The sequence below is a fragment of the Lepus europaeus genome, chromosome 2 (genome assembly GCF_033115175.1).
Source record: "Lepus europaeus isolate LE1 chromosome 2, mLepTim1.pri, whole genome shotgun sequence".
Lineage (NCBI taxonomy): Eukaryota > Metazoa > Chordata > Mammalia > Lagomorpha > Leporidae > Lepus > Lepus europaeus.
The window spans coordinates 151,801,586-151,826,593 of record NC_084828.1 but is presented as its reverse complement, the minus strand read 5'-3'; the positions used below and the strand labels follow the sequence as shown (position 1 = coordinate 151,826,593).

Below are 25,008 nucleotides of genomic sequence, written 5' to 3'. Positions count from 1 at the left end.
AAATATTCCTAACGTTCCAACCACAGGGAGTTGAACACCTTCAAGGGCTCTCAACCATGCAACTATTAAAAAAAAAAAAAAAAAAAAAAAGGTGGGGGGGAGGGAACTAGCTTTGTGGGTTAGGCTGCCAATTGCAATGCTGGCATCCCATACTGGAATGCTGGTTTGAGTCCCAGCTGCTCTCCTTCTGATCTAGCTCCCTGCTAATGTGCCTGTGAAGGCAGCAGAAGATGGCCCAAAAACTTGGGCCCTGGCCACCCACATGGTAAACCAGGATGCAATTCCTGGCTTCTAGCTTTTGCCTTGCTCAGGCTTGGGGCTGTGGCCATTTGGGGAGTGAACCAGCAAATGGAGAATATCTCTCTCTCCCTGTCATTCTACCTTCAAATAACTAAATAAATCTTTTAAAAAAGAAAGAAACCAATCAAGTGACAAGGCCTACGTAGCTTATCCCAGCTTGAGCCCTTCCTGGATTCCTGAGTTGGGGTCTTCCAGACAAGTGGATGATATTTGGTGCCGGTATCTGAAGGTACCTCACACTCGCTCACCTTCCACAATCCGGCCTCGTTCATTTGGTGTGCGTGGTGCCTCTCAGTTCTGCCAAACCCCACCTCCACCCCTTCCAGCTTCCAGGCCCTGCTCAAATATCCCTCCTGCCTGAGGTCTCCCTCTTCCTTCCACCCTTGCAACTCCACCAATGCAACATCTCTGCCTTTCCCATCATATTAGCACATATCAACGCCAGTTATAAATGCTCGTGAACACATCTTCCCGGCATACAGCCCAGGAGCCCCTGAGCTCGGGACTGGATAGAATGTCAACATCTGCTCCCCAGACCAAGCACAGGCCGGATTCGTGGTGAGGCTCGACAAGGAGAACACTCTAACTCAAAGTCCCTTCAGACTGGTTTCCAGAACAAAAGTTGGTAGAAATTCAAAAGCCTTCTGCTGTTTTTAAAAAGAGCTGGGGAGGAAACACTACAGAAAATCCAGATTCATGTTCAAATATGCGAGAGGCCAGGAATCGCAACCCCTTCCTCTATCTTCTACACATGCTAAATATCTTACTCCAAGACAAGTAATAAGACTCAACCGTAGTCTGTCCTGGTTTCTGATCACAAAAAAAAAATGCTATTTTATAAGCACTCATTATTTTCTTTCAATATTAATAATCTGTAAATACATAGCCAGGAACTAGACTATAGCACTTTTAACAGCTTAATTGGCATCTGTGGGATTTGTGGACAGAGCTAGACAAGGACAAGCCTCGGATCACCCAACAAGTCACCTGGTGCAGAGACACCAACACTCGCAATCACAGTGGGGCAACAAGATTAGCTCAAACACCCCAGAAGGCTTTGCATCAGATGCTAGACTACGTCATCTCCCGATGGTCACACAGAAAACTCAAGGAGGAAGGGAGGGAAAGCTATCCTTTCTATCAAACCACATTTTCATCGAGTGTCTATGATCAAAGAACTTTCCAGATGTTATTATGTCCACTGATAGTACAAAACGTAACAGATCTGTTGCTATTTATCCTAATAACCTGGACAAAACTGCTACAATTGGGACACAAAATACCTTTCACAATTCATGATTTTTAAAGACATGCCTCCCTCTTATCACATTATTTAGCTTAATCAATGCAAGCACTGTATAGAGATTTCTAGTCATATGAATTAAAAACACTGACAAAATCTTTTTCAAGGCCGGCACCGTGGCTCAACAGGCTAATCCTCTGCCTAGCGGCGCCGGCACACCAGGTTCTAGTCCCGGTCGGGAAGCCGGATTCTGTCCCAGTTGCCCCTCTTCCAGGCCAGCGCTCTGCTATGGCCCCAGAATGCAGAGGAGGATGGCCCAAGTCCTTGGGCCCTGCACCCACATGGGAGACTAGGATAAGCACCTGGCTCCTGCCTTCGGATCAGCGCGGTGCGCCAGCCGCGGCGGCCATTGGAGGGTGAACCAACGGCAAAGGAAGACCTTTCTCTCTGTCTCTCTCTCTCACTGTCCACTCTGTCTGTCAAAAAAAAAAAAAAATCTTTTTCAAGACCACATATTTATTTCATTTGGAAGCTAGTTTGTATAATTAAGGATCTGTAATTGTGGCTCTTGTTTTATGCAATTCTTTTTCTACTTTCACTGAATAAGCAAAATATATCAAGAAATTATATGTTTTAACATTTGTACTTGCTCTTCTACTTAATAGATCAAAAGATTCTGCAACTAAAACCTCAACTAGCCATTTCCTAAGTTAAAACACATGGCAGGAAACAAAGTTTTCCATGAAATAACATTTAGATTCTTCTACTGTTCAATAAAATAACAACAGACTTGCCAGCTTGCACTGGTACACACTCTGAATGGGTCCACAGTCAGCAACTAAAAGGAAATTCCATCATACTTATTTAAAAGGCTGGTTTTGTGTAGGATATTTTTATGTTACTGCTGATGTAAAAGTCTGGACAGGAAAGAGGTCTTTCTTTGGCTGGCTTTCCCTGCCCACTCCCATTTATTCGTTTTCTGGTTCAAAAATTTAGGCAAAGTCAGGATTAGAGAATACCCTAACTCAAAACAGGAGTCAGGGCTCGCAGGGTTTCAGAGTTGAAGGGACTGTAGCTGTGACCAGGGGCCGTAAGTCACTGACACAGAAGACACCCAGAGACGCTATTCAGATGGTGGCAGAAACCAAACTGATGTGTGGGAATCTCAGCAGAAGATGCTGATTTTACACAAGTGCCATACTGACAAAGAAAGGCTGGGGAATCCACAACTTTACACTATGCGCTGGCAAACCTAGGGGCCTCGTTTAACTAGCTGTTCTCTGCCTTCCCAAGTGGTCACTCCAGCAACTACCCTGCCCTCCCCTCTCCAGAGAACACACGAGTGCTGGGACGTGCTGCCTCTGATAGCAGCAGCAGCAGCAAAAGCCTGCAGATGGCACCTGATGCATGCCAGGCACTTTTTCTTTTTTAAAATATTTTATTTATTTATTTGAGAGGCAGAGTTACAGAGAGAGAGAAGGAAAGGAGAGACAGAGAGAAATGTCTTCGACCTACTGGTTCACTCCCCAAATGGCTGCAACAGCCAGAGCTGAGCTGATCTGAAGCCAGGAGCTTCCTCCGGGTCTCCCAGGCAGGTGCAGGGGCCCAAGGACTTGGGCCATCCTCTACTGCTTTCCCAGACCATAGCAGAGAGCTAGATTGGAAGAGCAGCAGCCAGGACTCGAACCGGTGCCCATGTAGGACACCAGCACTGCAGGTGGGGGCTTAGCCTAGTACACCACAGTGCCAGCCCCCAGTGCCAGCCATCTTGCACCCCATCTTCACAACAACCCCAGATGCCAGGTATTACTGTCCCCACTTCATGTGTGCGAATACGAGGTCCAAAGCTAGTAAGTGGCAAAGCAAGAGTGTGAATCCAGGCCCTGCTGTTTCCTGCTTCTCCAAATACAACCAAGAAGATAAGCCGCCCCTTTGATCCATCTAGCGCCCCGTTTCTTGGCTTCCATTCACAGCAGAATGTTTGAAGGATTCATCTGGCCCTGCCTCCACTCTCTCATCTCCCAGTCTCTCTCCTGCACATGCAGTCAGGTTTTCAAGCTCAACACTGACTAATGCTGGTCATGCTGGCCACCCAATCCCACTGGTAAATATACAGATGAAGGGCCGGGGCTGTGGCGCAGCGGGTTAACGCCCTGGCCTGAAGCACCAGCATCCCATATGGGTGCTGGTTCGAGACCAGCCTGTTCCAATTCCAATCCAGCTCTCTGCTATGGCCTGGGAAAGCAGTAGGAGATGGCCCAGGTCCTTGGGCCCCTGCACCCGCATGGAAGATCTGGAAGAAACTCCTGGCTTCAGACTGGCACAGCTCTGGCTGTTGTGGCCAATTGGGGAGTGAACCATTGGATGGAAGACACCCCCCACCCCGCTTCTCCTCTCTCTGTGTAACTCTTTCAAATAAATAAATCTTTAAAAAAAAAAAATGCAGAGATGACCACCAGCCATGCTTAACAGCTGCTATGATTTGACACAAGCTGATGAGTTGATAAAACAGTGTAATCTCATCTCATCTGCACTTCATCCACTTTGCTCCCACACCATCCTATTCCAAGGCTGAGCCCTTTCCACTCCTCCAAACTTGTTCTCCAGTTTGTTAGCAAGTATAAGCCACTATCATCACACCCTTACTGGCTTAGAATTTGCAAGCCCCAAACCCTGGAAATCATCTTGGTTGTGTCTCCTTTTCTCACTAAGGACCTCTCCCCCGAATCTGCATATGATCTGGAAAGCCCAAACCCACGTCTTGTTCGCCAGTCCCACTGCTTCCCCCAGCTCTGGGACACCAGCCCCTCACCCAAGATGCCGTCAGCAGCTTCCAACCTGGTGTCAAGGCACACCAAAAGCCCAGGTCAACTAAGCAAATGGACGATTCATTTCAAATGTCAATTGCTCGTCTTCTCGTGGAAAACCTTCCATCACCCTTAGGACAAAGCCCCAACTTTTTTTTTTTTTTTTTTTTTTTTGACAGGCAGAGTGGACAGTGAGAGAGAGAGACAGAGAGAAAGGTCTTCCTTTTGCCGTTGGTTCACCCTCCAATGGCCGCTGCGGTAGGCGCGCTGCGGCCAGTGCACCGCGCTGATCCGATGGCAGGAGCCAGGTGCTTATCCTGGTCTCCCATGGGGTGCAGGACCCAAGCACTTGGGCCATCCTCCACTGCACTCCCGGGCCACAGCAGAGAGCTGGCCTGGAAGAGGGGCAACCGGGACAGGATCGGTGCCCCGACCGGGACTAGAACCCGGTGTGCCGGCGCTGCAAGGCAGAGGATTAGCCTAGTGAGCCGCGGCGCCGGCCACAAAGCCCCAACTTCTTACCCAAGCCCACAGGGACTTACACAACCTGGCCCTGTCTACTGCTCATCCGCTCTCAGACCTGCTGTCCCTTCCGCCTTGGAACCTCGGCTCTCGCCAGCCTCTCTGCCAGAGATGCTAGGCACGCGACAGCACCTTTCCTTATTCAAGTCTCAGCTCAAATGGCCCTCGCTGATTGGAAATTGCACCCCCGGCCCAGCCACTCTCGCCTCCCACTGCCCTGTTTTCTTTCCTAATGGTGTCTGTCACATCTGACACTCTGTGAGCCTCAGCACACAGCAGGGGCCTCTGCCTGCTCTGACATCTAGAACAGGGCCAGGCACACGGCGGGCACTCAAAATGAGTACCTGTTACCCTGACAACTACCTCCAGGCGATGGGCGCTGAGGCTTCTCCCCACCTCTGCCACCCTCTTCTGTCACTGCTGATTGTGTGGTCAGCCTGGCACATCAAGGACAAGCATGGCTAGTTCCAGGCTGGCCAAGCTCTAAAGGGTTTTCTGACCATCAGGCTTTGATAATCAAATTGGATGTGCAAGTGTCCTGTGGTTTGGATGTGATCTGTCCCCAAGGGCTCGTGTGTTGGAAGCCTGGTCCTCAGGACAGCCACACTGAAAGACTGGGACCTTTAAGAGGCGGGGCCTAGTGGGAGGTGATTAGCTCACTGGGACACAGCCCTTGGAAGGGATTAAGGTAGTTCTCATGGAACCCTGGTTGGTTACCATGAGCGTTGAGGCTGTCCGGCAGGGCTGGGGGTCTGTGGGCCCCTCATAGGTAGAATGTCCTTCACAAGCAGGCTAGTAGCTGCAGCTGGAAAGCCTGTCTCAGACCAACTGCATCTCCCCACCAGTAGCTTCTTGTGCTGCCTGTGTGACCCTGCAGCTTTAAATCACGCCGGGGGGGAGGGGTGCAATCTTTCACCCAGAGCTGGCAGGGGAAGGGGCTGAGCCCCCTGGGGAGAGTTGGAACTGCTCCACAAGATCCAGGCTATCTTGTGTGACCTTGCGGTTTTAAATCATGCCTTCAAGGTAGTCACAATCTTCTATCTGGAGCTAGCATAGGGGGAGGCTGGGCCCCTAAAGAGACAGGCCGTCTCCAGGAGACTCTGCCATCTCCACGAGCCCCAAGCCAATCAACATACAGTATATGACACCCCCACAGAATGACCCACTGAAGAAAAACATCAATGCCTTAAAAACCCAGGACACTTCCTCCAAGCCTGTGTCCCGCTCGGGCACTCCGCCTGCTCTCCTCTCGGACCAGACGCTTCCTCTGTCGCTTGCCGAGCCAATCAAAGTTTCTTTTCTAATAAAAGTTTCTGCCTCTTCGCAAGTTGTTTCCCAGCTTTTCATTTCTATACTAAGCTGAGGAAAAGAATCCACGAAACTCGCTCCTGCAACCGCCCTCCCCTCCGTGTAACAAGAGTGAACCATCATTTAAAAAAAAAAAAAAAAAAGAAGGCCAGCGCCGCGGCTCATAAGGCTAATCCTCCGCCTGCGGCACCAGCACACCGGGTTCTAGTCCCGGTCGGGGCGCCGGATTCTGTCCCGGTTGCCCCTCTTCCAGGCCAGCTCTCTGCTGTGACCCAGGAAGGCAGTGGAGGATGGCCCAAGTGCTTGGGCCCTGCACCCCATGGGAGACCAGGAGAACCACCTGGCTCCTGATCAGCGCGGTGCGCTGGCCGCAGCGGCCACTGGGGGATGAACCAACGGAATAGGAAGACCTTTCTCTGTCTCTCTCTCTCTCACTGTCCACTCTGCCTGTCAACAACAACAACAACAAAAAGCCTGCCCCCTAAATCACTCTCTGGCTTCCTGTCTTGCCACCTGGCCATCTGCCAGCAGGCCTTCACAGAACCCAGCAGGCGCCAGTGCTCCAGGCCATGAGTTAAATAAACCTCATTTCTTTACCAGTTGCCCAGCCTCAGGGATTTTGTTACAGCAACTGAAAACGGACTAAGGCAAACTGTGGAGAAACGTGGCATGTTAAATGGACGTCCCCCTTCCCCAAATGAAGACTACTCCAGAATAAACCCCTCGAAATGCCTAGCTGATGACTGACAGCTGGACACACGGTCCAGCCAAAGAGCTCATCCCTCCCAAACCCAAGCCTCAGCAGAACACAAGGCAAGGAGATAATGAGCACTTGAAAATCAGCACTGGGCATAACCATTTGGCTTTTTTAACTTTAAACTATATTTTATTTTAGTTATTTGAAAGGCAGAGAGACAGTCACACATTTATAAAGAGATACAGAGAGATCCCATACATTGATTCACTACCCTAAGGGCCCTCAAGAGTGGGCCAGGCTGAACCCCGGAACCCAGGATTCAATCCACATCTCCCAGGTGGCTGGCAGGGACCCAAGTACTTCAGCCATCACTGATCCCTACCAAGTTGAGCAACAGCAGGAAGCTGGTTTGGAAGTGGAGGAGCTAGGATTGGCACAAGGCACTCTAATATGGGATACGGGTATTCCAAGCGGCATCTTCACTGCTACACCAAACGCCCATTCCCTGACTTTATAAACTAACCACTGTGCCACCAGTACCTCCACCCCTTTTATAACACAAGACCCAGTAATAAATCAGGAAGCAGGGTCTTCCTATCTAAATGTCTGTCTAGTCAGCTTTTCGTCACTACAACAGAATACCTGAGAGCTAACTTCACAACGAGAAAATTTAGCTCAAAGTTTTGAAGGTTCAAGTTCAAGCCTGGGCGGTCCCGTTGGTTTAGTGTCTGCAGAGGGTGGCAGAGGGCCCTGGAGACACCTGTGCAGAGGAAGCATCACATGATGAGCCAGGAAGCAGAATGGTACAAATTCAGGATTTTATGACAATCCTCTCGAAAGGGCTACTTCTCAGATGGCACGCCTCCCTGTGACCTAAGGACCTCCCACTAGGCCCCACCTCTGAACACTGTAATTTGATTAAGTTTCCACTCAGTACTACTAACTTTTGGGGTTTAAAGTCTTGCATGGGTCTGGGGGCAAAGCTGTTTTCAAACTGTAGCAGCCTCTGAGCCCTTACGCCCTCATCCACGAGACAGGAAGAAGGGGACTACACCTTCCTCCCAGAGTGATTGTGAGACTCATGTAACAACCTGCTGTATAAAAGAGTGCTTAATAAACAAAAAGGCAACGATACACAGAAGATACTGCTGGATACAAAACCCAACTAGTACAGTGGGGGAAAAATAGCAGTTTTCCGAAATCCATTAGGTACATAAAATCAGCATCTTTGGATCAGACTCCTACTAACGCCTAAGAGCAGGGGTTTGTGTATCATTTTCAATGGGACAACCCCAGAACCTGGCCCAGTGTCTGGCTATTTCCAAATGAATAAATGAGTGTATGAGAAATAACATTCGGATAAAAAATGACTTCGCTGCCTCAGCCTCCTATCACACTGATGAATTGAGTATGTCTTGCTCAGCGGGCCAATCCCCCACAGAGGCCAAGCACAGAGTGACCCTCCAATAAAATACGGGTCTTGCCTGAACAATCCCTACCACAGTACAATAACAACTCTATTCTTATCTCCTTGACATTTTTAAGGTTACCCACATTGCTTATTCTTTGACTCTTTGGGAAAAAAATGAGAACCTGGACAGAAATAGTCAAATGTCATTCAATTCAGAGTTCAGTTTCCTGCAATGATATGACCTCAGACTGGTGACATTTACAGTCCCAAGTAAGGAACATTAACATCATAAAGTGGTCATTTCCAGAAGGAACACAATGCCCAACACCGAAGGACATTTCTGTGTGAGTGAACTGCTCTCTCTCTGCAGGGTCCTCTGGCCTAGGAATGCTGAGCTGGAGCTCCCTTCGGCCCTGGGAGAAGCCCTGGGACATCTCCTGGGCTTGGCTTCCTCTTCAGTAAAGTGCAGACAGCTTCCTATCCACTCAGGTTACCTCATGGACTTGCTGCGAAGAGCACATGGCATGGGGAGCTTTGTAAAGTGTATTTGCTATACAAATTAAAGGCAGGAGCGGAAGACAAGTCTAAGAGAATGTGGTCCTTATGGTCCAACCTGGGGTTCATTTTACCCAGTCCTAGGTCAACCGCTTGCTCTATGGCTGGGAGTAACCCCTAAAGAGCCTGGGGTGAGCCCCATCACTCCTGAAGTGATGACCGGCCTTCATCTAGCCAACTCCAGTGCCTGCCAACTCCTCCCAGTTTTCCATCTGCTTCAGAGAAGAGTAGAAATTAGGAATTGAAGAGAACGAGAAGGGAAAATTCTTCGAAGGAGGTACCATGATTGGAATTTTAACCATATAATTTACTACTACTGAACACTAAAATTCTCAACTTTTCAATCACACTATTGAGTTCACATTAACTATTTTTGTAATTTACCTAAACTTGGCTCAAAATACCTCCTCAAAATCTCAATAATCTGTCCTATAAAATTCTGAAACGAGGAGTAGGCGTTTGGGACAGCAATTCAGACACTGTGCTATACGGGAGCGCCCAGAGCGAGTCCTGGCTCCTCTGCTTTCGACTCGGCTCCCGGCTCATGTGCATCCCGGGAGGCAGGAGATGAAGGTTCAGGTACGTAGGTCCCTGCCACCCATACTGGAAACCCTGATTGAGCCTTGGGCCCCTGACTTTGGCCTGGCCCAGTCCTGGCTGTTTTGGGCATTTGGGAGAGTGAACCAGTAAACAGAAGATATTTTTCTGTCTCTCTACTTTTCTAATAAAATAAAATAAATAAAATTATTAAAAATTGTGAAATGGCTGCGCTAGCTCATGGACTGCTATAAACTCTGACCGGCAGGCCAAATCTGGATGCTTTGGTAAACAGTTTTACTGGGACACTGACACACTGATTTGTTTACATATTATCTACGGCTGAGTCACACTACAAAGGCAGTTCAGTAGCTCAGAAGAGAGCAGAGTTCAGAAAGCCTAAGAATTTGCTCCCTGGACTGTTTTAGAAAGTCCGAAAACCTCTGAAAGAGTACAGTCGAAACCTGTTAAACAAACCACTTTTTCTTCACAAATGGCAAAATCTTCCCTTTTTACAAAGAAATCCAAACAAGTCTCAATTCTTTTTACAAGAAAATCCAAACAATTCTTACAGAATCAGCATTTTTGTCAGCTAAGCAAGCCAAAAAAAAGTATTTTCAGATTTATCATCAATGGGAAAAGTGTATTTTCCCACACTCCCATAAATCTACCCTGAACTAATTTTATAGACTTCTCAAAAAAGCATCAACCTAAAGCTGAATCAACAAACAGACCACCCACAGTCCCAAAGTAATTTTCTCAGAGTAGAATTAGCTGTAAAACTAGGGCCTACACAATAACTTTACATGGGCTGTATCCTTCAAGCAAATATAAAATTCAAACCACTGAGAAAATACAATTTCTGGTCATGTTTGAAGAAGTGTATAATCTTCTTTTGTAAGAAACACGTAGCTTTTGAAACTTTTAAATGGACTTACAACACTAAGCTAACATGAGAAACAGTCAGAGGCGAAACCAAACACCCCATCTGTGGTCTAGGATGAAGGCGAGGTCCCTGGCCGAGGTGGAGGGCAGAGCCTGGACGCTGTCGGGGTGCATCGTTTCCTTGAGTCTCGACGTGCTGGAAACATGCGTGCATGGGAAGGCGAACACGAGCTCGGCCACCTGGCTCTCACGCGTTAGAGCTCTTTCCCTGAGGAACTACGCAGCTCTTCGCAAGGAGGGATGAGGACAAGCACTTGGAGCCATGGTGTCCAGGTGGGAGAAAAGAAAGAAGGACAGGGAAGCCAGTCACGAAACACAGACGCAGCTCCGACCCTGAAACCCAAACCTCGACCTCGGACCTGCGGGCCGGCTCCTCGCTCGCCGCCCTGCGCCGTCATGCACTCCAGGTTGGAAGGGCAGAGTCTGAGGGCCTCCCGCCATCTTCTCACACCGGCTACCCTGCGGTCCTGCCCAGAGGACGTGCGGACAGAACAGTGACACACTCCCCCGACTGTCCTTCTAGGGACCACGCTCACCTCGCGCCTGACCCACACGCCAGTCACAGCTGTGTGCGGACTGTCCAGCCAGACACCCCCGTCGTACCCCGAAGATACAGACCTCCCGGCGCACGACACTTGCAGTTCTCTCCAAGTGATCCATTTTCCTTTTAGATTTCATTAAGCTTTAACAGAAAATAAAATTAGGTTATAAAGCACCACCCTCATAAAAACCATGAAATTAATATCACCAAAACCCAACACGACACAGCCTACAGAAAGCTCAGGGGACATGGGCACACATCTACCTACGGTTTAGGACCTGCTAACAGCATGTACACTTAAGAGATATACACTGTATCTCTTTCGGGACTTTGAATGGCTTCCCACAGCCATCAGCACGTCAGGCCGCCTGGAAAATCAACCTCCAACGACACAGAGGCCTGGGCGACTCACCTGGTCAGAGTGAGGTGGCGCGAGGCGCTGGCTGGCAGTCGCAACGGTGCAGCCAGAGTGCTGATGGCGCCGACACAGCCTCGCCACCGTCCAGGCATCAGCACGGCAGCACACACCATGGTGCTTCCTCGGCAAACATAAATCTGAAATTTAAGATTTTTAAAAAGATGTATGTATTTATTTGAAAGTCAGAGTTACACAGAGAGAGAAGAGGCAGAGACAGGTCTCTCATCTGCTAGTTCACTCCCCAGTTAGCTGTAACAGCCAGTACTGCACTGATCCAAAGCCAGGAGCCAGGAGCTTCTTCTGGGTTGCAGGAGCCCAAAGACTTGGGCCATCTTCTACTGCCTTCCCAGCCGGTACAGAGAGCTGGATCGGAAGTGGAGCAGCCGGGTCTCAAACCAGCGCCCACATGGGATGCTGGTACTGCAGGCGGTGACTTTACCTGCTGTGCCACAGCGCCAGCCCCTAAGATTATTTTAAGAGAATTTTTTTTTTAGTTCTAAGATAACTTTTTTTTTCCCCCCCACAGGCAGAGTTAGACAGTGAGAGAGACAGAGAGAAAGGTCTCCCTTCTATTGGTTCACCCCCCAAATGGCCGCTACAGCTGGCGCGCTGCGCCGATCTGAAGCCAGGAGCCAGGTGCTTCCTCCTGGTCTTCCATGGGGTTCAGGACCCAAGCACTTGGGCCATCCTCCACTGCCTTCCCAGGCCACAGCAGAGAGCTGGACTGGAAGAGGAGCAACTGGGACTAGTACCCGGCGCCCCAAATGGGACTAGAACCAGGGGTGCCGGCGCCACAGGCAAAGAATTAGCCTAGTGAGCTGAGGCGCCGGCCTGTTCTAAGATAGCTTTAAGATAATTTTTTTATAGTTCTAAATTTTATTATCTCCAATTCACAAATGTGCACTTTTAAAATAATAACAAGGGGCTAGTGCTGTGGCGTAGCAGGTAAAGCTGCTGTCTGCAGTGCTGGCATCTCTTATGTTGCTCCACTTCCAATCCAGCTCTCTGCTATGGCCTGGGAAAGCAGTAGAAGATGGCCCAAATCCTTGGGCCCCTGCACCCACGTGGAAGACCCGGAAGAAGCTCCTGGCTCCTGGCTTCGGATCAGCATAGCTCCAGCTGTTGCAGCCAACCTGAGAGTGAACCAGTGGATGGAAGACCTCTCTCTCTGTAACTCTACCTTTCAGATAAAATAAATAAATCTTAAAGAAAAAAAAAAATAACAAAAACCAACAACGCACAAGGAGAAATCCTTGCAACGAAACCCAGTGGACCAACAGAGACAACTGTTACTGTGTCCTAAGGTCTGGGAATCTGGGCATGCTGCCCACAGCTTGAGACATCTTCAGGTTCACGGCAAAGGCACAATCCCCAGCTCCCCTAGCAGAATCTCTGAATTATCTCCTCCTTGGGGGAGTACAGCTTGAGAGCCTCCACCGCCCTCCCCCACACCGGTGACTCAGGCGTGGTTAGGCCAGCTGCCGGGGAGAAGCAGTTAGTGACACTGCTAGGGAAGAGACACAGCCATCACCTTCTCCATCGGGTTCTGCAGGAGCACAGCGACCGCGCCAAGTCACCCCCGCAGACACGAGAGCTGCCGTAGAGGAATCTCTTGTGCGGAGGCAGCGGGGCAGTGGTTGAGGGCCGCGGACGGACAGGAAGGGAACCCAGATGAATGCTGGCTTCCTCAGGCCTTACAACAGGTGTGCTATCTCCTGTTGCCAAGGACAGGAGAGATGGCCCACCTGCTGGCCCACTCCATGGCACTGAACCCCCTCCCCCACCCCCACCCCTGTCAATCCCCCTCTCTGTTTTCTTGCTCTGTAGCTCTGCCTTTCAGATGGATAAATAAATCTTTAAAAAGGAAAAAGGTTAAACTGAGTTGTCCATGGTCATGGAAAACAACTAAAAATAAAAAGGAAATATTGTACAACTCAATATTTTGGACAATTATCGCTAAAATAAATTGTCCTCACTGTAGAATATGCTGTTCGGTGATTATGGTGTTTGAATGATTTACCCCTCAAGTTAAATGGGAAACAAAGAAATTTTAATTTTTAAAAGCTGTTCTCTTCAGAATTCTAAAAATCTGTTTCATAACAGTAATCATGACCAAGAGTGCCACCTACTGGTAAACAGAGTATTTTCGTAAAAACTGTTCAAAGCGCCTTGCAAAGCTTTTTGACAATCTTTTAAATATTGGGTACTTAAAATACCGGAGGCCAGCGCCGTAGCGTAGTGGGTAAAGCCGCCGCCTTCAGTGCCAGCATCCCATATGCTGTTCCACTTCCAATCCAGCTCTCTCTTATGGCCTGGGAAAGCAGTAGAAGATGGCTCAAGTCCTTGGGCCCCTGCATCTATGTGGGAGACCCGGAAGAAGCTCCTGGCTTCGGATCAATGCAGCTCTGGCTGTTGGGGCCATTTGGGAAGTGAACCAGTGGATGGAAAACCTCTACCTCTCTTTCTCTCTCTCTCTGCCTCTCCTTCTCTGTTTAACTCTGACTTTTTTTTTTTTTTTTTTTTTGGACAGGCAGAGTTAGACAGTGAGAGAGAGAGACAGAGAAAGGTCTTCCTTCCATTGGTTCACTCCCCTAATGGCCGCCACAGCCGGCGCTGCACCAATCTGAAACCAGGAGCTGGGTGCTTCCTCCCAGTCTCCCATGCGAGTGCAGGGCCCCAAGCACTTGGGCCATCCTCCACTGCCCTCCTGGGCCACAGCAGAGAGCTGGACTGGAAGCGGAGCAACTGGGACTAGTACCTGGCACCCCAACCAGGACTAGAACCCAGGGTGCCGGCGCCGCAGGCAGAGGATTAGCCTAGTGAGCCACGGTGCCGGCCAACTCTGGCTTTCAAATAAATGAATAAATTTTCAAAAAAGAAAAAAAAACTATGCATTTTTTGAAATATTCCCAATGGTTTCATATATACATTCTAAATATTTAATCAATCATAGCAGTTCAACATATATTAATTTCTAAAACCATATGGAAATAGCCCACCAATGTTTATAACCTCATAGACATTATCTTAGCAAAAAAGAAAGTCTTAATTCTATTTCTGAAACATGGAAAATTACCATACAGTCCAGCATTGTGGCTCAATGAGCTAGGCTGCCTACTGAATGCCAGTTCGAACCCTGGCTGCTCCACTTCCAATCCAGCTCCCAGCTGATGTACCTGGGAAGGCAGTGGAGGATGGCTCAGGTGCTTAGGCCCCTGCTTCCCACATGTGAGACCTGGATGGAGCTCCTGGCTCCCCCAAGCAGATGGAAAATCTCTCTCTCATTGAAAAAAAAAAAAAAGAAAATATTAGAAATCCTAAATCAAAGCGATATCCATTAAATAAGTAGTAAAACACATTACTCCAAGCAACAGGCTAACTCTAGTATTTAAGATCAATTACGCTACTTTCAGTTCCACGAGTACATTCAGTTCATTCCATACTCCTAGGGGTGCCGGGCACCATGTTAGGCCTGGGGCACAGGATAAAGACGCAGGGGCAAGGCCCTTGCCTCCATTAAGTTTTTATTACACTGTCGGAGACAGACGATGGTACACAAATAAACGAGATAATTACAGGTTATGGGGAGTGTGATAAAGGAAGTAGCTGGGGTGGGGGAATACCAAGAGAGGCCTCTCTGAGGTGGGGCCACCTGAGCTGAGACCTGAACCATGAAGAGGCAGCCAAGCAGATGTCAAGAGCAGCGGAATTAGTGGGAACAAAGGCCCAAGTAAGAAACAAGCCTGGCCGGCGCTGCGGCTCACTAGGCTAATCCTCCGCCTTGCGGCGCCGGCACACCAGGTTCTAGTCCCGGTCGGGGCACCGGATTCTGTCCCGGTTGCCCCCCTTTCAGGCCAGCTCTCTGCTGTGGCCAGGGAGTGCAGTGGAGGATGGCCCAAGTGCTTGGGCCCTGCACTCCATGGGAGACCAGGTTAAGCACCTGGCTCCTGCCATCGGATCAGCGCGGTGCGCCGGCCGCAGCGCGCCAACCGCAGAGGCCATTGGAGGGTGAACCAACGGCAAAGGAAGACCTTTCTCTCTGTCTCTCTCTCACTGTCCACTCTGCCTGTCAAAAAAGAAAAAAAAAAAAAAGAAAAAGGAACAAGCCTGGCACGTTACAGGAAGCGAGGCCAGTGTGAGTGGAGTGAGACGAGCTGAGCAGGTGGACGTGGCGAGCTGAGCAGGTGGACGTGGGCAGGGCCACTGCCGGCCATGAACCTGACCCTAAGGGTAAAGGGAAGCAACCAAAGGGTTTGAGTAAATCAGGAGAGGAATGTGATGGGATTTACTTATTAAACTTTTTAAAAAATGTTTGAAAGGCAGAGATTCAGGCACAGTGAGGAGAGAGAGAGAGAGAGAGAGCCAGATGATGATTCACTCCCCAAATACCCACAACAGCCAGGGTTGGGTCAGGCCACATCCAGGAGCCAGGAATTCAATCTTGGGTCTCCCACATGGGTGGCAGGGGCCGGAGTACTTGAGCCATCACCTGCTGCCTCCCACGGTGTGAATTAGCAGGAAGCTGGAATGGAGAGCAGAGCTGGCACTGGAAGCCGGGCATTCAGGCCCAGGATGCAGTCATCCCAACTGACATTTCAACAACCACACCATTTCGAAAGGACTGCTCAAGTTGCTGTGTGACGAACAGATCATGAGAGGGAAGCATGGTGGGAGAAGGAAGTCTAGTTAGGAGGCTCCAGGCTAAGATAATAGTCGTAGTATGATACAGCTGCAGAAATTGCAGAAGTAGAACACGGAATATATTTCGGAATCAGAGCCCTATAATTTGGTGACTTACTGCGTGGGGTGTGGTAGAGCAGTGAGAGAAACACCAAGTAGCCTCAAAGGGCATGAACGCACTGACACAAAGTCCAGTCAGAGAACAACCGTGGCACCTGTCAGTTCCGAGTTCTGAGTGTCACTGAATTAGCAAAGGGGCTCCCAGGATTTGTAAGGGGACCTCAGTGGTACAGAGTGTCTGACTTGTAGCAGTGGATCTGGCCTCAGGTGTGACCACACGTGTTTGGATCTTACCATTTTAACAATTACCCACACTGCCTCAATGCACTGCTGGAAGAAATAAATGAAATATTGTCTACAGAAGTACCTGGCAAGTGAAAGTGTTACTAAAAATAAAGCCAAGGGCCTGGAGCTGTGGCATAGTGGGCTAAGCCTCTGCCTGTGGCACCAGCATCCCATATGGGCACTGGTTCATATCCTGGCTGCTCCTCTTCCAATCCAGCTCTCTGCTATGGCCTAGGGAAGCAGTAGAAGATGACCCAAGTGCTTGGGCCCTTGCACCTGCGTAGGAGACCCAGTAGAAGCTCCTGGCTCCCGGCTTTGGATCAGCCCAGCTCTGGCTGTTGCGGCCATTTGGGGAATGAACTAGTAGATGGAAGACCTTTCTCTCTGTCTCTCCCTCTCATTGTCTGTAACTCTGCCTCTCAAATAAAAAGACAGGGGTTATTAAAAAATAAATAAATAAAGCCAAATACATCAATCCCCACCCCCTTCCTTGCCAAACAGCTGGAACAGTAATGTTTTGCCCGTGCCGAAGGCCAGCTCCCCTGGCTGATATGCAACACCGCTCACAAAACACAGTTTCTATTACACAGTTATGACCTGGTTCCAAATCTGATCTTAGGTTAGCAACTTCGGCCACTGTCACAACAGTGTAAACAATTATGATAAAAAATAAAAATACACCTGTGATATCAAAGGACTCTGAAGCAACCAGTAAATGTATTTGTGTGGCTAAAAATGTGTCATTACCGGTGTGTATTGCCTTTTAGGATTAATGTGAAGTTGGGTAGTCTTGTAATACTGTACTTAAAAGTGCTGGGTAGGATGAAAAAAGAAACATCTCCCTTCTCTTCAGCACAACATCAACCTAGGCAGAACCACCGGAGGAACTGCCTGTAGCCAGGCGAGGAGGAGGGCTGACGGAGGGCAGGAGGGCCGCAGTGCAGAAGGCCAAGGGGAGCCCACAAATCCAGGTTTCAAGGGATCAGAACGGCTATAGTGCAAAACCTATGTGTGTTAGATCTAGCTCTGCCCCAAGCCCCATTTCATCATAAATGGCACTGTAGTTCACTAAGAGCCAAGGTTCTAGGATCAGAGATCGCAGGTCTCATCACAGCTTTCTGAAACGTTCCAGTTTTGCCTGACAAGTTCCTTGGCCCCCCTGTTACAGTTGGGACTGATTTCGCTACCTCATTGGGCTGTTTTTACATACAGGATGTGGCACAGGGCCCAGCTTATAGTGTCAACCTTCCTTAATAAGTAACTCACTCATTTTTGCTTCTCCATTTTAGCTGATATGAGGGCCCTTCACAAAGTTTGTGGAAAATGGAATTAATTAAAAATCAAGCTTATCTAACTTATTAATGCAAAAATATTTGAAATCATATATATGAGTACAGACTTAAAGAAAAGTTGGAAAATTCTAAGGAAAAGCCACCTGACAATTCCTATAACTTTTAGGATCACCAACATTAGATTTTACGATTCTGTAAGAGGGGCCGACGCTGTAGCGCTGGTATGCTATTTAGGCGCCAGATCCTGTCCCAGCTGCTCCTCTTCCAATCCAGCTCTCTGCTTACGGCCTGGGAACGCAATAGGAGATGGCCTAAGTGCTTGGGCCCCAGCACCCGTGTGGGAGGCCCAGACGACGCTACTGGCTCCTGGTTTTGGATCAGCCCAGCTCCAGCAGTTACATCCATTTGGGGAGTGAACCAGTCAGTGGATGAAAGACCTTTCTCTCTGTCTCTCCCTCTTTCTGTCTGTAACTCTACCTTAATAATAAAATCTTAAAAAAAAAATTCTGTAAGAGTCTTTTAGCAAATTGTTTTTGACAGATCTAAATTGCCTTCCTTTTAAAATGTTTTATTTAGGGGCTGGTGTTGTGACATAGTGAGTTGAGCTGCCGCTTGTTAACTGTGGCATCCCATATGAGCACCAGTTCTAGTCCCGCCTGCTCCACCTGTGATCCAGCTCTCTGCTAAAGCGCCTGGGAAAGCAGCGAAGATGGTCCAAGTGCTTGCACACCTACGGCCACATGTTAGACCTGGATGAAGCTCCTGGTTTCGGCCCGGCCCAGCTCTGGTCGTTGCTGCCATCTGGGGAGTGAACCAGCAGATGGAAGCTCCCCCTCTCGTTCAGTCTTTCCTTGTCTCTCTGTAACTCTTTCAAATAAACAAGTAACTCTTTAAAAAATGAATAAATAAAAGTTTTATTTAGTTTAACAAACTTGTAAGGCAAAGTGACAGAGAGAGAGATCTTCCATCTACTGGTCCACTTCCCCAAATGCCCACAACAGCCAGGGCTGGGCCAGCCTGAAACCAGGAGCCCAGAACTCCATCCAGGTCTTCTAAATGGGTGGCAAGCACTATAGGAAGCACCTGCTGCTCCCAGGAGTATTAGAGGGAACTGGATGAAAGTGGGGGTGCCAGGAGTCAAAGCAGCACTGTAATATGGGACATGGATGTTCCAAGCAGCAGCTTAACCTGCTGCACCCAATATCCACCACTAATTTTTACTTACTTATTTTTAAACTTACTTGTAAGGTAGATAGTCAGAGTGAGAAACAGAGATCGTCCATCCACTGGTTCACCCTCCAAATGTCCACAATAGCCAAGGCTGGGCAAGGACAAAGCCAGGAGTTAGGAACTCAATCTAGGCCTCTCATGTGGGTGACAGGGACCCAAGGACCTGGGCCATCAACCACCGCCTCCCAGAAGTGCATTAGCCAGAAGCTTGAATCAGTAGAATCAGGACTTAAGTCAGATTCTCTGATACGAGATGCCAACAGCCCAAGTAGCTTCCTAACTGCTATGCCAAACACCTGCCCCCTAATACAATTTATACTTTCAGGAGCCAAATAGGACTGTATCCACTTCTGTATGTTCAAAAATGGTTCACATAAGAACTAAAGATAGTACCTAACTTCAAAACGATCATTGGAACTACAGAGCCTGCAGAATCTGCCCCTCCCTCACTTTCAGGCTACCTTGGCAGTACCTGTTTCTACAGAGATGCAGAGAGCAGAGAGCACTCTGAGACTGATGGGATTTTTCCTTTGCCCGGACAGATCGGATTCATCACATTTAACCCTGAACAAGTTTAGTACATGTTTTCTAACTGCTGGAAAGATCTCCAATTATGCAAAACAGAGTGTGAAATGTTTGAAAGAATCTTCTATAAACTCTTTCTTGTAACTTCTGGATTTTCTCCCAAAGACTTCTCTGCCTTTAGGTTTTTGACCTTTAAAAGGGTACCAAGTGGAGCTTCAATTCACTGTACACAACACTGATAATTCATGCAAACATCTGAGTGTGGGTATGTAAGCACAGAGGTGGGCTATGCATATGTGCTATGTAAATGTAATTGTGTGTGTATGTGTAAATATGTGAATACTACATGTGATTGCTGAACCAAATAAAACAATTTCCATGCAAAAGCAGAATGTAAGCTCTGAAAACTATATGGTAATCATCTCCAGTTCAACTCTCTTAGAAGATGAAATCAGGTCCAAAGAAAGTAAATATCTGGGGCTGGCAGCGTGGCACAGCAGGTTAATGCCCTCGCGTAAAGCATCGGCATCCATTATAGGCACCAGTTCGAGACCTGGCTGCTCCACTTCCAATCCAGCTCTCTGCTGTGGCCTGGGAAAGCAGTGGAAGATGGCCCATGTCCTTGAGCCCCCGCACCCACGTGGGAGACCTGGAAGAAGCTCCTGGCTCCTGGTTTCGAATCAGCGCAGCTCCGGCGGTTGCGGCCATCTGGGGAGTGAACCAGCAGATGGAAGACCTCTCTCTCTCTCGCCTCCCCTCTCTGTGTAACTCTTTCAAATAAAATAAATAAATTTTTTTAAAAAGTAAATATCCACCGAGAGATTCACTCTCCGTATCACAGCTTTTAGACTCATAAAACAAACCAACACGTAAACCCCTACAGTCAACGGGAGAATGAGCGCAATGCCTGCCACCTAACAAGCTCCCAAGAACAAAAGCTGATGTTACTACTGTCACCACGTATCAGCGTCGTTAGTAATGCAGGTGTGGGTCCCTTCAGCATCGCAGTACCGGGTACCCTAAGACGGCTGGGGTGGGGGAAAGTCGGGGATACCTGCAGCAGGAGCTGTAACCAAGCTGGGCGTCGCCCCGCGCTCAAGGTCACCTGGTGAACAGAAACTCCACGGAAACTGTCCGTCACTGGGCAGCGACTTCGTGGCGGCTCAGGTCAGATTCTGAGTTCAGATCCTGGGAGCTCCCGCCGTGGCCAGAGACCCATCAAATCTGCGCGCTCTCATGCCCTTCTCCGAGGGGCAGGTGGGTACCACCCGCTCCTGCTGCCCCGTCTGCGGGCTGTTTAAGGCTCGAGTCAGCCACGAGGAGCAAAGACCAGCCGCAGTGAGCACCAGACCCGCAGTCCCAGCCAACAGCCGCGCGGTGCCCTGGGAAGCTCCGAGGTCGCGGACGTGACGTAATAGCCGCCCGCGGGGGCTCCACGTGCTATTGGTCGCAGAAGTCCAATGGGAGGAACGACGCCGAGCAGGTAACGCCCTCTTTGGAGGGTCTCCGCCCCTAGTCCCGCCATCTCCATGGCGACCGCGACGCGGTCACCCTGTTGGCCTCTCTTGCGTCACTGCCTGTGCGCCGGAAGTATTCCTGCGCCGATTCGTGGTGTGGACAGGAAACTTTATAGGGGCCCCAGAAGTCAGACGGAAGTGGCCTCGGACAGGTCATGAAGTAGTTGTTTGCCGGCCCAGTGACCATGGCGGTGTATCACGACGAGGTGGAGATCGAGGACTTCCAATATGATGAGGACTCGGAGACGTATTTCTATCCCTGCCCGTGCGGGGATAACTTCTCCATCACCAAGGTAACTCTCGGGCCCGTGCTCAGCGGCTCAGTGAGCATGCGCGTGGCGCCCCGCCGGCTTCCTCCGGTGTGGCGGAGGCTTGAGTCGCTCCAACGCCGTCTTCCCTGTTTGAATTCCCTTCCTCTCGCCGCCAGTCAATAGCTGAGCTCTCAGTGGGTCTGGTTACGCCGCGGAGGGGGTGGCCGAGAGCCCAAGTCTCCCGGCGCTGTGGATCGGCCCAGGATCCCTTCTGGAAATCCTGTACTTGTGGGGGGCGCGTCGCGCGTCTCTTTCCCGGGGATCCCGAGGCGCCTGAACCCCTCCCAGCCTTCTGGGTGTTTGTCCCAAGTGAAGCTTCTCGAGGAAGGCCCTTTCGGCTCCCACGCATCCTGCGGGGGTGGCAGGCCACCAGGAGACCTACACGGAGGGGCGGGAGGTGGTGAGGGGAGGCCATGCTGACCGCACCGTGTTTGGTTTCGTTGTAGGAAGATCTGGAGAATGGGGAAGACGTGGCAACGTGCCCTAGCTGCTCTCTCATTATAAAAGTGATTTATGACAAAGTAAGGGGCGTCGTTTGAAAGGGGGGCGGGGCGCTGGCAGGGACCTGGAGCAGCTTGTCTGCGATCTGTAAGTGCTAGGGAGGGTGCAGTATTTTTAAACAGCTTTTAAAAACAGTCATTAGGATTTTTAAAGTTCAAGTTATGTTACTCTTTGTAGCTTTGGAGAGGGCAATAAACTAATGAAAATGACATCTTAAATAGAAGAAAAACCATTACAAAGGTTTTTTAAAAATTTATTTATTTGAAAATCAGAGTTAGAAAGGGAGAGACAAAGAGCGAGAGTTTCTGTTTGCTGGTTGACTCCGCGGGTAGCTGCAACTGGCCAAAACCAGGATCCTGGAACTCCATCCAGGGCTCCCACATTCTGTGTGTTGGGGGTGGTGCTGTCGGATTTGGGGCCACCTTGGACTGCTTTCCCAAGCACATTAGCATGGAGCTGGATCCGAAGTAGAGCAGCTGGGACTTGACCCATGCTTTACCTGCTGAGTCACAACGCTGGTCCCTGTGCTGTCGTCTTTCACCCAAGGATGTTGACAATAGAAAAAAACAAAAAAATATTATTGTTCCCTCACCCCTGTGCAAACTTTTGGTCACTACTTTCAGTGGAGACTTAAATAAGAAGCTTAACACTTAGCATAGGAAAAGTGGGGACAAGGCTCAGAGCCTCACGAGTAGCAAGCTGTACTTAGAAATTTGCGGATTTAGTCTTGTATTGAAATGTGCTCTAGAACAAAAAGGTTAGGGGGTAGGGGATATCAGGAGTGCAGGTCTGGAAGAAGCTGCAGTTCTACACGGTGAGCTCGGCAGGCCCTACTGAGAAAGGCCTCAGTGAGTGGAAAGGTTGAAGGTGAAGGGGGCGGGGAGAGTTGAGGGAAGGGGCACCGAGGCAAGAGCTCGCCTGGCTCTCACAGGAGCAGAAAGGGGGCCGGTGTGAACATGCAGAGAAGGGTGAGGGTAGTCCACTGGGGCAGATCATGGAGATGTCTGTGGGCCACGCCGAGGACTCGGGCCTTTGCTGCTAGTCCTACTGGGAACCACTGCTCGATTTTATTTTATTTTATTTTATTTTATTTTATTTTTTTAAGAGGAGTGCCATGACTTATTGAATTTTTTAAAGAATGATTCTGGCTGTTGCATTCAAAATATACCATTGAGGGAACAAGGAGAGAAGCCAGAAAACAAGTTAAGAGGCTGTATACGAACCAGAGCAGGAGAGGGATGGCTTGGGCCAGGTCAGCCATGGAGATGGTGAGAAGTGAAGGAATTCGGGTGCACTTGGAACGATACAGAGTCAAGGATGATTTCAGCACGGGAGACCTTAAAAGTTGGGAGGATGACCTCACCATCAGCTGAGGGGTAGGAGTCGAGTGTACGGAGTTTGAGAGCGGGGAGGGCGGCAGTGTTCTATCCCAGCAGGCTGATGAGAAGAGTTGGGGGAAGTGATGATCCTTGTTGCATGTCGCTGAGCACTAACTACTGGCCACAGCAACAGAGTTCACTTGTGGTACCCATGATAGTGGTTTCCTAAATAATGGGGATAAAGCCTAATTGGAGGAAACTGGTTGGAGGGAATGGAAGAAGAGCAGGCAGCAAGTGTAAGCGTTTCTTCCTAGGCAGATGGAGGAGATGGAGTTAACTAAATGAGTAGGAAGGGTGAGAGGAGAGTGATTGTGATCATTGTGGAATTGCAGCCAGGTAATGAGACTGTCAGAGGAGTGGGGGCAGTGGTGGTCCAGGAGGGTTGAGACCCAGGGCAACAGACTCGATGTGAGTGGGTGCGGAGAGGGAAGAAGCAGGTGGCCCCACTCTGAAGGCCTGTGTTTCGAGGCTCTGACAGCACGGAGGCCCACTAGAGGCGCATGTAGCTTAGAGCAGGGCTTTGTCTCAGTGTCCACACCTTTGACATGGTAGCCCTGGGAGTCCCTTGTGGTCCCTTGTGGTCCCTGTGGTGTGGGGCAGTCTTGTGCATTGTAGAATGTTTACCGGCATCCTTATCTCTGCCTGTTGTAGAGGATTGTGTCTGCTCAGAGTGTTTCCAGAAATTGTCAGATGTTTCTTGGAGACAAAAGGATATTTTAAGAAACAGGTTGAGAATATGGAACATTGTGCTGATATAGAGTATAAATTCCAGAGAGCACTGTGGAAGGGTTCTAGATGTTGGGAGGAGAGAGGGATGGGGACAGAACAGAGGCTGGACCTTTGGGAATCAGATTTCCGAGGATGAAGAAGGGTAACTGGGAGGCAGAGATTTCTTATGGTAGCTGATAGAAGCCGGAACAAATGATCAGAAATTGAACTTAATTTACAAAATACTAACATTGCAGATCTGTGTTGGGAAACACATAAAGACCTATCCTTTGAGATGTAGGAAGTAATACCTTTGAGGAGGGCAGATATTTGAATGACCAAATATTGAAGTAATTAACAAACTTAAAAGATGGAACCTGTGATTATGTGATTTCCAAGAAGTGCTCTGTAGTGAAGACAGACATGTTTGTTTATAAGTTAAGCTTGTTTATAAGTTATTCATTAAATAATGAATTCAGGACCGAATACTGATAATACTTTTAACAGTCTAATTCTGGTACTGACATTGGCTCTTTAAACAAGGATGAAATAACAAATTGAAAAATTAAGTTAACAGAACTGGGTTGATTCTGTAAAAAATGAAAGTTTCATATTATTGCCTTTGTGACATGGAAACTCACTGGTTAATGTCATTTCTTCTTCTGTCTTAGGATCAGTTTATGTGTGGAGAAACAGTCCCAGCCCCATCAGCCAACAAAGAATTGGTTAAATGCTAATGAAGCCTTCAGGAAACCAAACCCTGAGAGCTGGGCCAGAGCCAGAATGGAAATATCAGACGCACAAGCGCGCCTGGACAGGGATTCTTTCCTAGTGCTGACTTCGTCGTCAAATAAAGAGCCAGTCCGCACCATGACATAGCTGGATGTCGTGGGAGAACTCTGAATTGGAAGTATTCTTAATTGTCCATCTGGATTTCAAGGAAGATAGTTTCAAATCAGTGCTTTCTTTCCCTCAGTTTTATCATTTTTATATGTGAAGCCTTAGTTCAGTATCTGATAACAGTCAGCTACCTCATTCATTAGCATTCCCTGAAAAAGGGGGATTGTATTTTTGATGTGGCTACTAAGAGAATTAAAATTAGCCCTTCCTTTGAAATTTGACATCAATCTAAATTTAAGAAAATTCATTTTTCTTGTCAGCATGCTGGATCACACGTCCAGCCCATCTCCTCTGTTGCCATTGTTACCGCGTTCACACTCTGGTCAGCGTGCCAGT

The 25,008-nt window shown here is 48.8% G+C and overlaps 2 protein-coding genes across 7 annotated transcripts in view; one reads left to right on the top strand and one right to left on the bottom strand.

Moving 5' to 3' along the window:
- The window catches only part of OXNAD1 (oxidoreductase NAD binding domain containing 1), a 61,861-nt gene extending 41,114 nt beyond the window's left edge, over positions 1–20,747 (bottom strand). For 3 of the 5 annotated variants that reach the window (XM_062215115.1, XM_062215098.1, XM_062215079.1), the window contains exons 1-3: positions 20,411–20,747; positions 11,279–11,421; positions 10,944–11,007 (exon numbers count right to left, since the gene is read on the bottom strand). In XM_062215115.1, coding sequence (XP_062071099.1) covers positions 10,944–11,007; positions 11,279–11,397 — 183 coding nt within the window. In that variant the 5' untranslated portion in view covers positions 11,398–11,421; positions 20,411–20,747. Of the gene's footprint in view, positions 1–10,943; positions 11,008–11,278; positions 11,422–18,842; positions 18,923–20,410 lie in introns of all 5 variants that reach the window. The other 2 variants (XM_062215089.1, XM_062215107.1) reach the window with 2 other exon arrangements.
- A 217-nt stretch (positions 20,748–20,964) lies between these two features.
- DPH3 (diphthamide biosynthesis 3) lies at positions 20,965–24,676 on the top strand. Of its 2 annotated transcripts, XM_062215016.1 has the most exons (3): positions 20,965–21,166; positions 21,631–21,705; positions 24,444–24,676. In XM_062215016.1, the coding sequence occupies exons 1-3, from the start codon at positions 21,059–21,061 to the stop codon at positions 24,507–24,509; spliced, it is 249 nt and encodes an 82-aa protein (XP_062071000.1). In that variant the 5' UTR covers positions 20,965–21,058; the 3' UTR covers positions 24,510–24,676. The 2 variants fall into 2 exon arrangements, with proteins under 2 accessions (XP_062071000.1, XP_062071007.1); XM_062215023.1 differs by lacking the exon at positions 21,631–21,705.
- Positions 24,677–25,008: the final 332 nt, after the last annotated feature.